At 36.2% G+C, this 13,129-nt stretch overlaps 1 protein-coding gene across 8 annotated transcripts in view; it reads right to left on the bottom strand.

Moving 5' to 3' along the window:
• Window positions 1-13,129, bottom strand: part of LOC306879151 (KICSTOR complex protein SZT2-like) — an 88,079-nt gene that overhangs the window by 34,656 nt on the left and 40,294 nt on the right. For 7 of the 8 annotated variants that reach the window (XM_079431901.1, XM_079431904.1, XM_079431907.1 and 4 more), the window contains 7 exons: window positions 4,294-4,470; window positions 4,021-4,212; window positions 2,590-2,792; window positions 2,207-2,373; window positions 1,182-1,279; window positions 462-594; window positions 154-281 (listed from right to left, as the gene is read on the bottom strand). In XM_079431901.1, the coding sequence (XP_079288027.1) occupies window positions 154-281; window positions 462-594; window positions 1,182-1,279; window positions 2,207-2,373; window positions 2,590-2,792; window positions 4,021-4,212; window positions 4,294-4,470 (1,098 nt within the window). The remainder of the gene's footprint in view (window positions 1-153; window positions 282-461; window positions 595-1,181; window positions 1,280-2,206; window positions 2,374-2,589; window positions 2,793-4,020; window positions 4,213-4,293; window positions 4,471-13,129) is intronic. The other variant, XM_079431903.1, reaches the window with a different exon arrangement.

Below are 13,129 nucleotides of genomic sequence, written 5' to 3'. Positions count from 1 at the left end.
TATTATAACTTAATGGTTATAATCAGCCTGTTTATGAAAATGTAGATCAAATTACATTGTGCTCCTTGGAAAGCACTGATTCAAGTTGAATCATTCAATAATTGTTTGTAATAAAAGACGACGTGATAATTAATGAGTGGACATGGGAGGTACCTTGTTCTGTACTGCAGTGCCATTGGCTGAAGTTGCGACCAATGAGAATGAAGCTCCTGGTGGTGGTAGGCGGTTGGCTGATGTGCTGGATGATTGACAGGGGGACATAGATGTCTCCCTGAGGACAGCTGTAGACACACAGGAAACAGCTCATCGGTTTAAGCATAAACTGAATGGACAGAAACATCCGATGGTGCGTTGAACAGCTAAGCACCGTCTGCACATACAGAAGCCACTGATCACGCCTGTTCAAACACAATCTGCAGTGACAGACACGTCTGGACCGCTCTAATGATACTGGGACGCACCTGGTTCTTTCGAACACTTTGACCGCCGTGTCACTGGCCAATGAGCTGACCAGATTGACAGTCTCTGTGAGGATGGAGGGTAGGAGGAAATGATGCGAGGCTTCAGCTGAACAGTGCTGGATGGACGGACAACCTGCAAGAGAAAATAATTCCCTGGATATTTCATTAGGGCACTTTTCTGTCTGTCTAATCAATTTAAACTTCATTACTTCATTATTTCTTCCTAAGTTTTAAGAGTGTTGAAAGGTGAAACAAGCCTATTTCATTTTGGGCTTGTTGAATGTCCCCTCTATAGTGCATTTAGAGTAATTGTTAAAATTAGGGAAATTCTGCTTTGCACTTTTTCATAAAAAAATTAATTACAAATTGTGCACATAAATACCAAATGACTTGCATTCATGAGTAATTTTTTGTTCTTCAAGAATAATGTTCCCAATACTGCTACTAGTTTTTCCAAAAGCGTTTTTAATTGTGTAAATTAACTTTAAAGAAAATTAAAGACATTCAAATTCTCAAGTACCCAATACTCACATCAATGAGTGGGATGGACTCTAAAAGTGCCGCTCTTTTTATTTGGTAAAACATGTATGTGTTGAAACGGCTAATAATTAAATGTGATAATTAAATTTGTTTAGTGCCTTGCAATTCGGTATTTGTTTGTACAGTTTAATTTGTGATATATAAATCAGTATAAAGAAGCAGACGGTTGTGGCGACTCACCCAGTTTGTTCATGAAGGTGACCCAGGGCAGGTACGTGGTCTGGTAGACGGGCTGAAGAGTGCCTGTATCACCTTCCTCCAGCTGGACTGCATGTCTCCTACAACACACACATCAAGACACAGTTCCCAAGAGTCAATGCATGACTATAGGCCTGTTTTACATGGGTGGCTGAGGTCACTTCAGCATTTACGTCTGTAAACTTATTGTCATCTGAATCAGAAATGTTAGTGTTCTTTCACCGCCCACAAGCGCATTATCTACTGTATTCTGACAAACACAAAGGCTGGGTGGTAATTTAATTACATCCAAATCGACATCTGAGAGACTGCCATCAAGAACTGGCCCAAAATCATTTGGAAATCTGATTATTGTGATACCATCTGATTTGCACAATAATGAGAAGTTGGGTATTTGGCACAATGGAAGTGTGTTTCAGTTTGAAAGCACAGAAGAAAGAGGGCAAAATAAAACTGTCTTTTGAATATGTATGTTTAAGACTACATTCTCTTGTTCTTGAGCATTTTATTTAAAAAAGATAAATTATTATTTTTTTTTTAATTTGCTTTTAATTTTAGTATTATTTATATACTATTATTGTATTTTTCTTTTATTTCCAGATTTTCAGATTCCAGATTTTCAGTTTCAATTTTAAGTTTAGTTTAACTCTTAGTTTATGTGCTTTTGGCATTTTTATTTTATTTTATTAAATAATTCTCCTTAGCTTTAATTGATTTTTTTCAGTTAGTTAAGCAAACATATATTTTACTGAATTTCATTTAGTTGCCAAGGCAACATTCCTAATTTTTGTTTTAAGTTTAACGTAAATCTAAAATGAATACTTTTATTTAATCTTTATGAAGTTAATGAAAATATTTTTTATAGTTTTAGCTATCATGTCATCTGTTTTTTTGTTTTCTTATCATCTGAACAATGTTCATTTTTATCATGGAAAGTTTGTGCAAATTGAAATTGAAACAGCTCTGTCTGTGTGTGTGTGTGTGTGTGTGTGTGTGTGTGTGTGTACCTCTGGGCCTGCTCATGTTCGACTGCCATGGCCTTCTCATGGTTCCACTGCTGTTTGACGCTCTCCGTCTTGTGTCTCCGGCGGTTCACGCGACTGTCCTCGACACGCTCCGGTACAATGTCATCTGTCGTCTTTGGACTGACAAGCTCAGAAGTTTCTGGTTTACTCTACCAAACACACACACACACAAATCATAAGACAGATAGCTGGCAGCAGATCAGCGAACATAAAGCCCAATCATTCTCCAGCATTTACGCTCTACTGAGTCCAGATCAACCGCATCATGCTGACCATCAATGCAATTTTGGAGGCGTTGACAGTCGTAATTAATGAGAGTAATTTGCTGTTAATGGAGACTGCACATGCTGAGTGAGCACACGCACCAGGATTTCCCAGAAGCTGCGGCGCGTGGTTTTGCCGGTGGGTGTGGTGGACTCGGGCGTGCTGGTTCCAGTGGTCGGGGTGGAGCTGGGCGTGGAGCTCAGGGTGATGGGAGACGGACTGCTCTTGAGCCCATGAGCTCCACTGGGCCGCCGAACGCTCTCCTTCACCTCCTTACTGTCAGACTGCAGGAGACTCAAGGGAACTACAGAGACACAACACACAAGATCAAAAACAACCTAAAGTCTATTCTGCTCACCGAGGCTGCATTTATTTGATCAAAAATACAATAAAAACAGTCAAATTGTGAATTGTTACAATTTAAAACTGTTTTCTATATGAATATATGTTAAAATATAATTTATTCCTGTGATCTGCAGCTGTATTTTCAGCATCATTACTCCAGTCTTCAGTGTCACATGATCCTTCAGAAATCATTCTAATATACTGATTTGCTGCTCAAGAATCAACATTGATAATAATCATTTCTGATTATTATCAGTGTTGTAAACAGTTGTGCTGTATCACATTTCTGTGGAAACCATGATACAATTTATTTTTCAGGATTCTTTGATGAATAGAAAGTAAAGAACAGCATTTATTTGAAATGCCTCTAATATAAAAATGAAAAATCCTCTAATATAATAAATGTTTTTACAGTCACTTTTGATCAATTTAATGCATCCATGCTAAATACAATATTATACAATAAAAATTATTTTCTTTAAAAAAAAAAAAAAAATCTTACTGACCCTAAAAATGATAATTAAAAATAATAAAGTAAAAAAAAATTTTTTAAAAGAGCTTTTTTTATTAAAAAAAATATTTTGATACTTGCATTGTCTACAAAACTTTAAAGACTTAAGTTGATGCCTTCAGAAAAGATTTTTATGAGAAACAATTTCAGTCAGATATGATATTTATCATTAGTTTATTTTGTCTTGTTCCAGTGTTATTTTAGTATTATTGAGATATTATGGAGATATTATTAAAGTATTATTAAGATTATAGTTTCTATTAATATGTTAAATCTGATTGTAATTTTGGATTTTCTATTTTAATAAAAATTTTAGTTAAAGTTTTAGTAATTTTGCTGTGCTTTTGCCATTTTAAATAATTTTTTTATATCTATGTGCATATAGTTTATCAATTTTTGTTAATTCAGTTTTAGATATTTTAGCACATCAAGTTTAGGAGATACAGATTATATCTCATTTAAATTCAGTATTTAAATTGAGTAAAAACAATAAAAATAGTTTCAGTTCAAGTTTTAGTTAACTATAACAACCCCATCTTGTTCCACTGGAAAACTGACAACATATTAAAACAAAAATACTATAATATCTATATATAAAATACCCGGAGCTGTCAATCTCCAAAACGCATCACAACAGTAGCTCATACAGTGCATCACATGTGCATGAGCTGCTCACCTGTGCTCTCGTCCCGCTGGGTGGCTGCAGGAAGGCAGAAGGTGTCCAGGCACAACGGGCTGGGCAGCATGCGCATCTCCATGAGCACATCGCAGAGGGCATGGCGTAGAGCCGCCCTGAGCCGGTCGGTTAGCTGCAGCGGGCTGATGTTACCCTGCTCCCACACGTCAAAGCGGACACGCACAGCTGCACCTGCACACAGGCGTCCCAGAGATCACACACAACTCACACACCGCTACAGTAAACACTGTGCGTTTGCTAAAGCATCCCAACCTGAGGTCTGGCAGCCAGAGTCCACTTTGACGACAGTCGTCAGGGCTTCAAACTGGTCCGGCTGGAGGGAGATGCTGGATACGTCGCCTCTTAGAGCCGGGCCGCTGCCGTCCTGAGCGGGAACCTGCAGCACGCAGCCTTTAGCGTCCACGAACGACAGCGCGATGCAGGCGATACCTGGGGAGAGCAGCGTGTTAAAGGGGTTAGAGGAGAGAGTGATGGAGAACAGAACTAAACGAGCTCAACAGAACTGCATGAATGATGCAAACAATTCAGCTAGAGCTGAAAGACAAGAGATGCATGCTCATATGTCTCTTCAAACAAAGCCACTTCTATACTCAAGGGGTTGATTTTATTAAAAGCAAAAGATTTTTTAATTGAAGGTGACATTAAATATGTTTTGAAACTTTTTAACTTATCTTCAATTCAAATGCCTTTTGTAAACAAGTCTGGTTACCCTCTACACAGCCTTTTAATCATCCATTTTTGAAACTATAATCATTTTATTTAATGGAATATAAAACATACATATTATAAAATGTGCATTTAATATCCTTAATTATTTTTCTTCTTTTTAAATGGATTTTATGTACAGAGCCAGTTATCCTTGACACAAACACAACCTTTCAATCATAAAATATGAAAGTCCATTATAAAAAAATGTTTATTTAGGATACATAAAATGCTAGCTATGAAAATACTGTCTGATTCTATTCAAAACATTTCCACTACAGAATATTATAAAGCACGATACAACATTTGAGATGTGGTGAAAATGACATTTGTGGAAATGATCATGGTTTGCAAAAACAAAGAGAAGACAAAAATGATAGAATTCCCCTGTAATTTATCTGTGGACATTATTAATATGCAAATAAAATAAACAAATTAAGGCAGTTGACACTGACAGAGACTTGCAGCAACAAACAACTATTTTCATTGAGAGCTGGGGATTTAACAAATGACAGAAGCCACTGGCAATGCAACAAAGCAGCATTGTTATTATTAAATATATATATATATATATATACACACACACACACACACACACACACACACATATATATTTGTGACTGAAATAAAGTAAAAAATAAACTAATATAAGAATAAACATAAGACAATAAACTTGGGAAAAAATGAAAAAATAATGTTAACTAAAATAAATACAATTTAAGTTGAATCACTAAAATTACTTCAAACTAAAGATGAAAAAAGCTAAATAGATATTAAATTAAAACTAAAATTAAACTAATATTAAAATGAATTTTTATCCCACTGTCAAAGCAAACATATAAAGTGAGTTTTAAGAGAGTTTATTTTCTGAACATTCCCATACTTGAAGAAACACTCATATGTAGCCTTAAATGATCTAAACACATTGATATTTCAGAAAACAATGCCTCTACTTGAGTACGAACTCTCATAAATCCTTTAAATGGGTTTTTATGCTGTTGTATTGACTCGGTTATGCTGTTTACAGCATGAAGCCAGGAGGCCTTGGGAAGCCGCGGCTCTGATAAGCGCAGAAAGAGAGAAATTTCCATCATTAGATTCTCAGAGATCGATGGCGCCTTCGCTCCAGTGGTTGTGGCTATAAAAAAGCCTCGCAAACAGAGCGGCGGTCGCATTAAAAGGCATTAGCAGCAAACAGTGGAGCGCGAGCGGGGATTTATCCAGCTGCTTGTATTAGCGTATGCCGTTAGCGGTTTGAGGCGTGATCGATGTATAAGAGTGTGTGCCAGATTTCAGATACTAATGCACCGCACACAATCACCTGAGATAAATGTGCATCTGTGCTCTCACATGCTAAAGTGAGCATGCATTTTGCATTAATGTGGATGCAGGCATGAAAGTGTGTGCTCAGTCCGAAACATAAGCTACAGAAGTACATGAGCTTAAACGCTTCCATCCAAGCAAGCTCAATTTCGTGCATCATAGCGTTTTTGAAATATGTCAGACTGTGATTCATAATGCAATGCAAGGACGTGTTGCTTTCAGAGAGGTGCCAATCAATGAGCAGCTTCTCGGCATCATGGCCTCTCATCTTAGAACTCCATCTGCAGTGATCTTTTAAGAGCACTTGATGAGGTGTGATGTGGCGTGGTGTGACCCGCGCGGCCCCTGCGCTCCAGAGAGACTGCATGAGGACAGAGAGAAGGGCCCTCCAGTCTCTGCTGGACTCTGGGGCTTCAGTCAGACAGACAGAGTGATCACGGAAGCCACTTTCTGATTTATAATGACGGCGGTCAGCGGCAGAGAGTGTGAATGAGATGATTTTACACTCTGAAGTGCCTGAATACAGACAATCCCATATTATACACTGCACAAAATTATCATTTTAACAAAGAAAAATTACTGTCCGTTGCAATGAGAAATGTTCAAAAAAAGAGAATATACTTAAGACAATGCATGCAATTTTACAATTTTTTTTTTTTGGAGAGTCACCTTAAATTTCTGTTGAAAAATCTGTAAAAGTGTTTGAATTACTTAATACATTTTGGTTATTTGCTGTATTAATAAATAGTTTCTATATTAATTTCTACATGCTACTGATTTGTTTTGGCATTAAAAGTTATATAGCTCAACATGGACCCTTTTCACAAGACTGTGATGACTCGTTTGATGGTCAGCATCGTAAATCCTCGAAAGATTTTTATATATTTTTTTTATTTTTATATGTATGTATATTTATAAAACTATTCTCTGAATTATTATATAACCTTTGCATCAAATTCCAAAAAAAAAAAAAAAAAAAATTAATATTTGTTAACATTAGTTCATGTTAGCTCGGGTCCTTTAAATATCAACAGATACAAATTTTGATTTTAATAATGTATTAGTAAATGTTGATTTAACATGAACTAACAATAAAGAATACTTCTAAAGCTTTCAGCAATCTTAATGTTAACCAATGAGGTTAACTAATGTTGCTTAAGTGTTATTTTTTTTTAAGTTGCATACAATAATGTAAACGTTGTATAGCGCTACAATATTACTATGCAAACATACACTTTTCATAAAATAAATATTTCAGAACTATTAACAGCATTTTTTTGCTTTTGTTCCTCTTTTTTTAAGTTGCTTTGGATAAAAGCATCTGCTAAACGCATGCATGTAAATCTATAATATGACATTACAAAAAAAGAGAAAGGTTAATAATAATAATAATAATAAAATGAATTTATTTGCTGTGGTAATCAACATTATGCCATTTTTACTAAACCTGGAACTTACCTTCAAAACAAGGATTTATTGATTATCTCCAAATAAATATGTATAAATGAGACACGCTTTAAAGTCCCACTACAAGACACAGGATTTTAATTAGCAAATAATGCAACGCATACCATTTCCAACATGCACAATAATACTGATTAATATTCATTATAATTTGAAAGGCAGGATCCATCCTGTATTATTAGATTTGTTTAACATTAAACACAAAATGAAAGCAGAAGATCCGTGTAACACACATGCAGCTCATCTCATGCAGGTGTGAGCAGGATCTGCCTCAGGAAAAGCTCATCTCTACAACAAAACCTCACTGATTTCAACTCCTGAACACATTTGTATTAGCATTTGAAAACTTGTAGGAACAACGAACAGTGACCAATGAGCTCCAATTCACACAGAGGAACTTACAGGCCCTATTGTCTCCAACTTCAATATGGATTGGTACTTCATAAACTTAATGGCACATACTGCAAATTATACAGCAAGATGTCAGTTGTGCTCTATGGTGATCAATTGCACAATGCTCCTTTTCGCAGTAAGCTTCACACTGACTGACTGCAAAAATGAGTGTCGGAAGCTCTCAATATTAGGTTGGTATTTGGGCAGCTAGCATAAAGGGACAGTTCACCCAATCAAAAAACATACATTTAAAAGTCAAGTCACATCTCATTTGCATTCACCTGCATAGTGATGCAAAACAATTTGTAATTAAAAAAGCAATACAGTTTAACATTATGCAAATATCAGATTAAATTTCCGTCAGATCCTTACAAAAAAAACTTTTTGGGTGAACTGTCCCTTTAAGCGGTGATGACATGACCATGCAGTACCACACTCAGCCAGTGGGGGCGCCACAGGACACAGCACAACAGTGAAGCGGGTGGAGGCTCTTATACCTTGAAACTGAGAGGTTGGGAAGAGATTCTGAACAAGGTCCGACATTGTACCTGAGGCCCAACAGACACCCACAGACAGAAATGATGAATGACAGACAAATCATGAACACCAACTCAATGATCAACAGATGAGCAGTGCTGGGGAGTGAAGAGTAGCTACGCCAACTTAAAGTTACAGTGTGCAATTTCTGCCACTAGCAGCACTTAATGAAACTACACTCTCTGAAGAAGCACAATTGATGCGAGCAAATATTTTTGTTAGGTTAATTTCAATTAACCAGTAAAAAAATAAATCAAAAGAATCAAACAACCCAACTGAGTAATTACTGCTGCTTGCAAAACTCACTACGCAATATTTAACTTTTGTTTTCTGGTAATTAGCTAGATGCTCCTGTTTATCACGACATTTTCAAACCTGTTATATATAATTTATGGGATTTGGCTTTAAAAACATCTCTGGTTTAAAAGCTAAAGGCAACGTATTCAGATTTCAGACTAGATTTAAGATGAAATGTCATCAAAAAAAGTAATTTTGGACATAACACCCATTTCTCTTTAAGCCCCAAACAGCATGTCAATTTATGAATTACGGTGGAAGCTAATTACTAGTCATAATTAAGACATAATTGGGAATTTAATGGGCCAAATTCAGTTTCTTGATTAAGAATAACGATAAAGTTTGTGAGGTTTATGAGGAGACAGATTTTGTGCAACTAAAATGCATTTCCCATTATGCTCTGTGGCAGAACGAAATGATAAAATACACAAATCTATCATCAATTACACCTCTAATGCACATCCTCATAATGCTGAATAAGTGCTTGAAAGCTCTTTATCATTAAGTTAAAAAGAGGGAAAGAAATTAAATTGCCCAGCATATCCATTTTTTGTTAGTAGTACATTTGTATTCAAGTTCTTTGTAAGGGATGAATAGTGGTTTAAATAAATTAACAACAACAACAAAAAAGCTTCACAGTGATCTAACAATTAGAAATTCTGAGTTACAGTATCTTCCCCAACACCGCTGAGAGAGATGAAGATGATGAAAATGGTAGGAAAATGTATATTTAAAATTTTAATGAAACTCCAGTGTTGTTACTGTTAACTAAACCTAAACCATTTCCTTTAATTGAAACAAAGCTGTAATTAAATGTTAAAATTAGGTTAGAACTTTAAATTACAAAATTGTCAACAAAAGAAAATCAGAAATGTTGGCAAATAACGAATGAAAAAGTACTTAAACTTAAAAAAAAACTAAATATATATAAAAAAAAAAAAAAAAAAAAAAAAAAATTACTAAAACCTAAAGTGAAATTAAAATGAAAACTAAAAAAAAAAAGTAATGATAATAAAATCTTATTAAAAATATCAATAATATTATTAACAGTAAATAACACTAATTAATGAACTTGTGCAGTAGGGTATGTTTTGAGTCATACCAGGACATGTGAAGGCTTGCGGGAAACTCAGACCCGTTTCATACCCACACTGCACTGGTCAGGCTGATAATATTGAACATATCACTGAAGTCCTGCCAACTGGCTGCCTTTCAAAACCCTGGAGGAGCTGCTGTGACCTCACAGGAACTGATATTACTGTCATCCTGCATCAATGAACCCACAAGGAGACCATTCCAGGAGCCACAAAGCCCTTTATTTACATTCTGATGAAGTGCATGAGCAGTAATGGTGGAGAGCATCCTGTAATGTTCCTTTTAATAGCAGGTGCATTAGGAGATCTTCAGGAGCAGCTCTGGCAGGTATTTGGGTGGACTGTCAGTTCATTAGTGGTCGGGAAAGTGGGGAAGAGGAACCCTGTGGCTCCAGGCCGGAGCTGCTACTACTTGCACTGTCTCCACCTGACAATTATCTCTCTGCAGTTTGGGATTAAGTCATATTAGGACCCTAAGAGGCTTGTTAAAGACCCTTCACGTTAATGAGACAGACCTGAAGCTTCCCCTCCACAGCTCTTAAAATACTCACAAACTTCCCACTTGTACTTTATATTTATAAACTCCACATGCACCCAAAGGAGTGTGAAAAAAAAAAACCTAAAGCGGTCGGATGCAGATTTCAGAATTGACTCAAAATTAAATCTCAGCTTTAAAGCCTAAACTCAAACTGTAACGTAATTTTGCACTTGAAGTTCAACACCTATGTTTATTTACCCCGAAAGCATGTCAATTAAAGAATAACGGCGGAAGACGACTGTTATTTGTTATAACAGAACAACTGTTTTCAAAAATACAACATTATTTACAACAGGATCTGCATTTTCAGGGGTTTAAATAAAAGATTTCTGCTATAATAGACAACAACTTTGTGCATCAAAACCACTCATTTCCTGGCAAAAAACAAAACAAACTTGATTTTCAAAAGTCGAATTCGCAACAGCTGAATGTAACATTTTGACAAAGCATGTGTCAGTCTATGAATAACATCCACAAAATAAACTTCATTGCATGAAATAAGTATAATGAACTTTCCAAAAAGCATTTAGAACGTCTCCAGCACGTTTTATAATTACCCAACTCAAACATAGTATGCTCGATATCAAGTCCGTCAAAAACTTATACTGGCTGTCGATTGAAATATTAGAACTAAAAACATCGCCATAACACACTCAATGAGCATCAATCACTTCACTGACTGCTTGCCGGCTAAAATAAATAAATTATTATTACCTTACTATCCATCTGTTTTCAAATCTACATAACTTATATATCACAACCTTGATGTCTGTCAAAAAATAATATGCACAATATACAGGAGTATTTACGAGAAGCCAGTAGAGGACCAGGGAGTACATGCAATTCCTGAATAACCCACACTACTTGATGTTTTGTCTATATCATCACTTTCTAAGAAGCAGCAGAAAACACCGGCCTGAGCAGCTTCACCGTGCTGTCTGTCAGAGATGATAACTTACCTAATACATACAATACATAACAAAAGTAAGTATAAATTAGTTCTTCATTCGCTGAAACCAATCAGGGAACTGAGTGGAATACTTCACACTGCATGTTAAAACGAATAGATGCCAAATCAATTGAAAAACACCAGGTTGTTGTACATGACATTTTGACAGACATTTTATTTTATGCACAAACTTCAGACTCTGATGACAATTCTGATTTGAATATTTTCAATAATTTTCTATTCTTGACCGTTCTTTTTTTCATAATTTTGGCAATAGATGAACTGTTAAATGAGTGATCTTGAGTCATTATTTGATTCTCATATAATGATATAGATTCGGGACCTTGATGGGTGATTTTCATGAAATGCCGATCTTTTCAGTTGTTTAAAAGATTAAGGCAGTTATCAAAGTTGATGTAAAATGATGTTAAATGATTTTTACAAAGCTCATCATTCGGAGAAGCGAGGTGTGCTCCGATTGGCCGAATACCTCAAGCGTGTGACGGAAATGTTACTTAACGTATTATGATGCCGTGTCCCGGCGCAACGAAACAAAAACAATATAACTCATTATAAACGAGGCATTTGTTGCATCCAGTGGGGACATAATTACTGATTATAATGACTTATATTGTCTTTTTATGTGTTGCATTGCATCGCGTCGCGTAACATTACCACGTCTGCATTTGTGAACGGAGAAACGACAAACAACAAGCGTTACTCTAAACTGCTCAAAACTTATGTTTGAATCGTCAGTGCCAAATTCTTTAAATAAGAAAACATACTTACAGGCTGTGATTCAGAAGCGCCAGACTGTCCTTGCAAAGTTGGAATTGCCCCACTTTATAGAAACAGCCTTCGTGTGCAGCTATCATTGTAGGCTACTCTACCAGGTTCAGGAAATAGTCCACCTTAAAATGAGCTGCACACACTCTAATATTTGGGTTGAACTGTTCTAGAACAGTGTTGTAAATACAACTTAACCACTGATTTCTAGTTGTGTCCTCTTTTGGAAGCCCAATGTACTTTCGCTTTCACAACGAAACACAGTGTCTCCAGGACATGGCGCCAGCGGCAGCAACAATACTACAGCGAGAATAAAAATCACGCCCTCTTTCTTTGCGTATACATTTGGGCGGTATTATGCAAATATTTACACATTGTGACGTAGACATGTGGGGGTGTGTTTGAATGAGCCATTTTAGGAGGGAGTGGCAGAGTCTTAACTTTTATAAAGAATATCTCTTTGGGTTTGAGACTTTAGTCTTTGCAACTTTAGGGATCTTATCTATGCATGAACAGCTTGTAACACTCCAAAGAGAAAACTTGAAATCGCATAATATGACCCCTTTCATAATAATGATTTCTAAAACTGTATTCTATATCCTATTTGCTATAACAGTGTCCCTCAGGAAACTAAATAAATGCAGAAGCGATCTAAACAATAAGTGATGTATACGCACGACAGATCGCTTCCGTGCATGCGTACTACTATGCCAGAGCATGTTGACACGTCACGCGCCAGATGTTGTGAACGTGCTCAGGACAGTTGGACATTGTGGTGGATCAGAGATAAAAAAAATTATATAAATACTGTTCAGTTTCTTGCACAGACAGATTGTTTCGTGTCTTAAGACCTCAATGTATCGTCACGAGCCGCAGGGTTTAATTTGGTTTTGTCTGTGTATGTTTTTTTGTCTCTCTTGGGTCCAATTGACTGCCATTATATGACTGACAGACTGCAACGGTTATAGTTAAAAATCTTCGTTTGTGTTTTACTGAAGAAAC

Source organism: Barbus barbus (genome assembly GCF_936440315.1).
Source record: "Barbus barbus genome assembly, chromosome: 13".
Lineage (NCBI taxonomy): Eukaryota > Metazoa > Chordata > Actinopteri > Cypriniformes > Cyprinidae > Barbus > Barbus barbus.
Note: the sequence above shows the minus strand (reverse complement) of the source record. Positions and strands in the feature narration are given on the sequence as shown.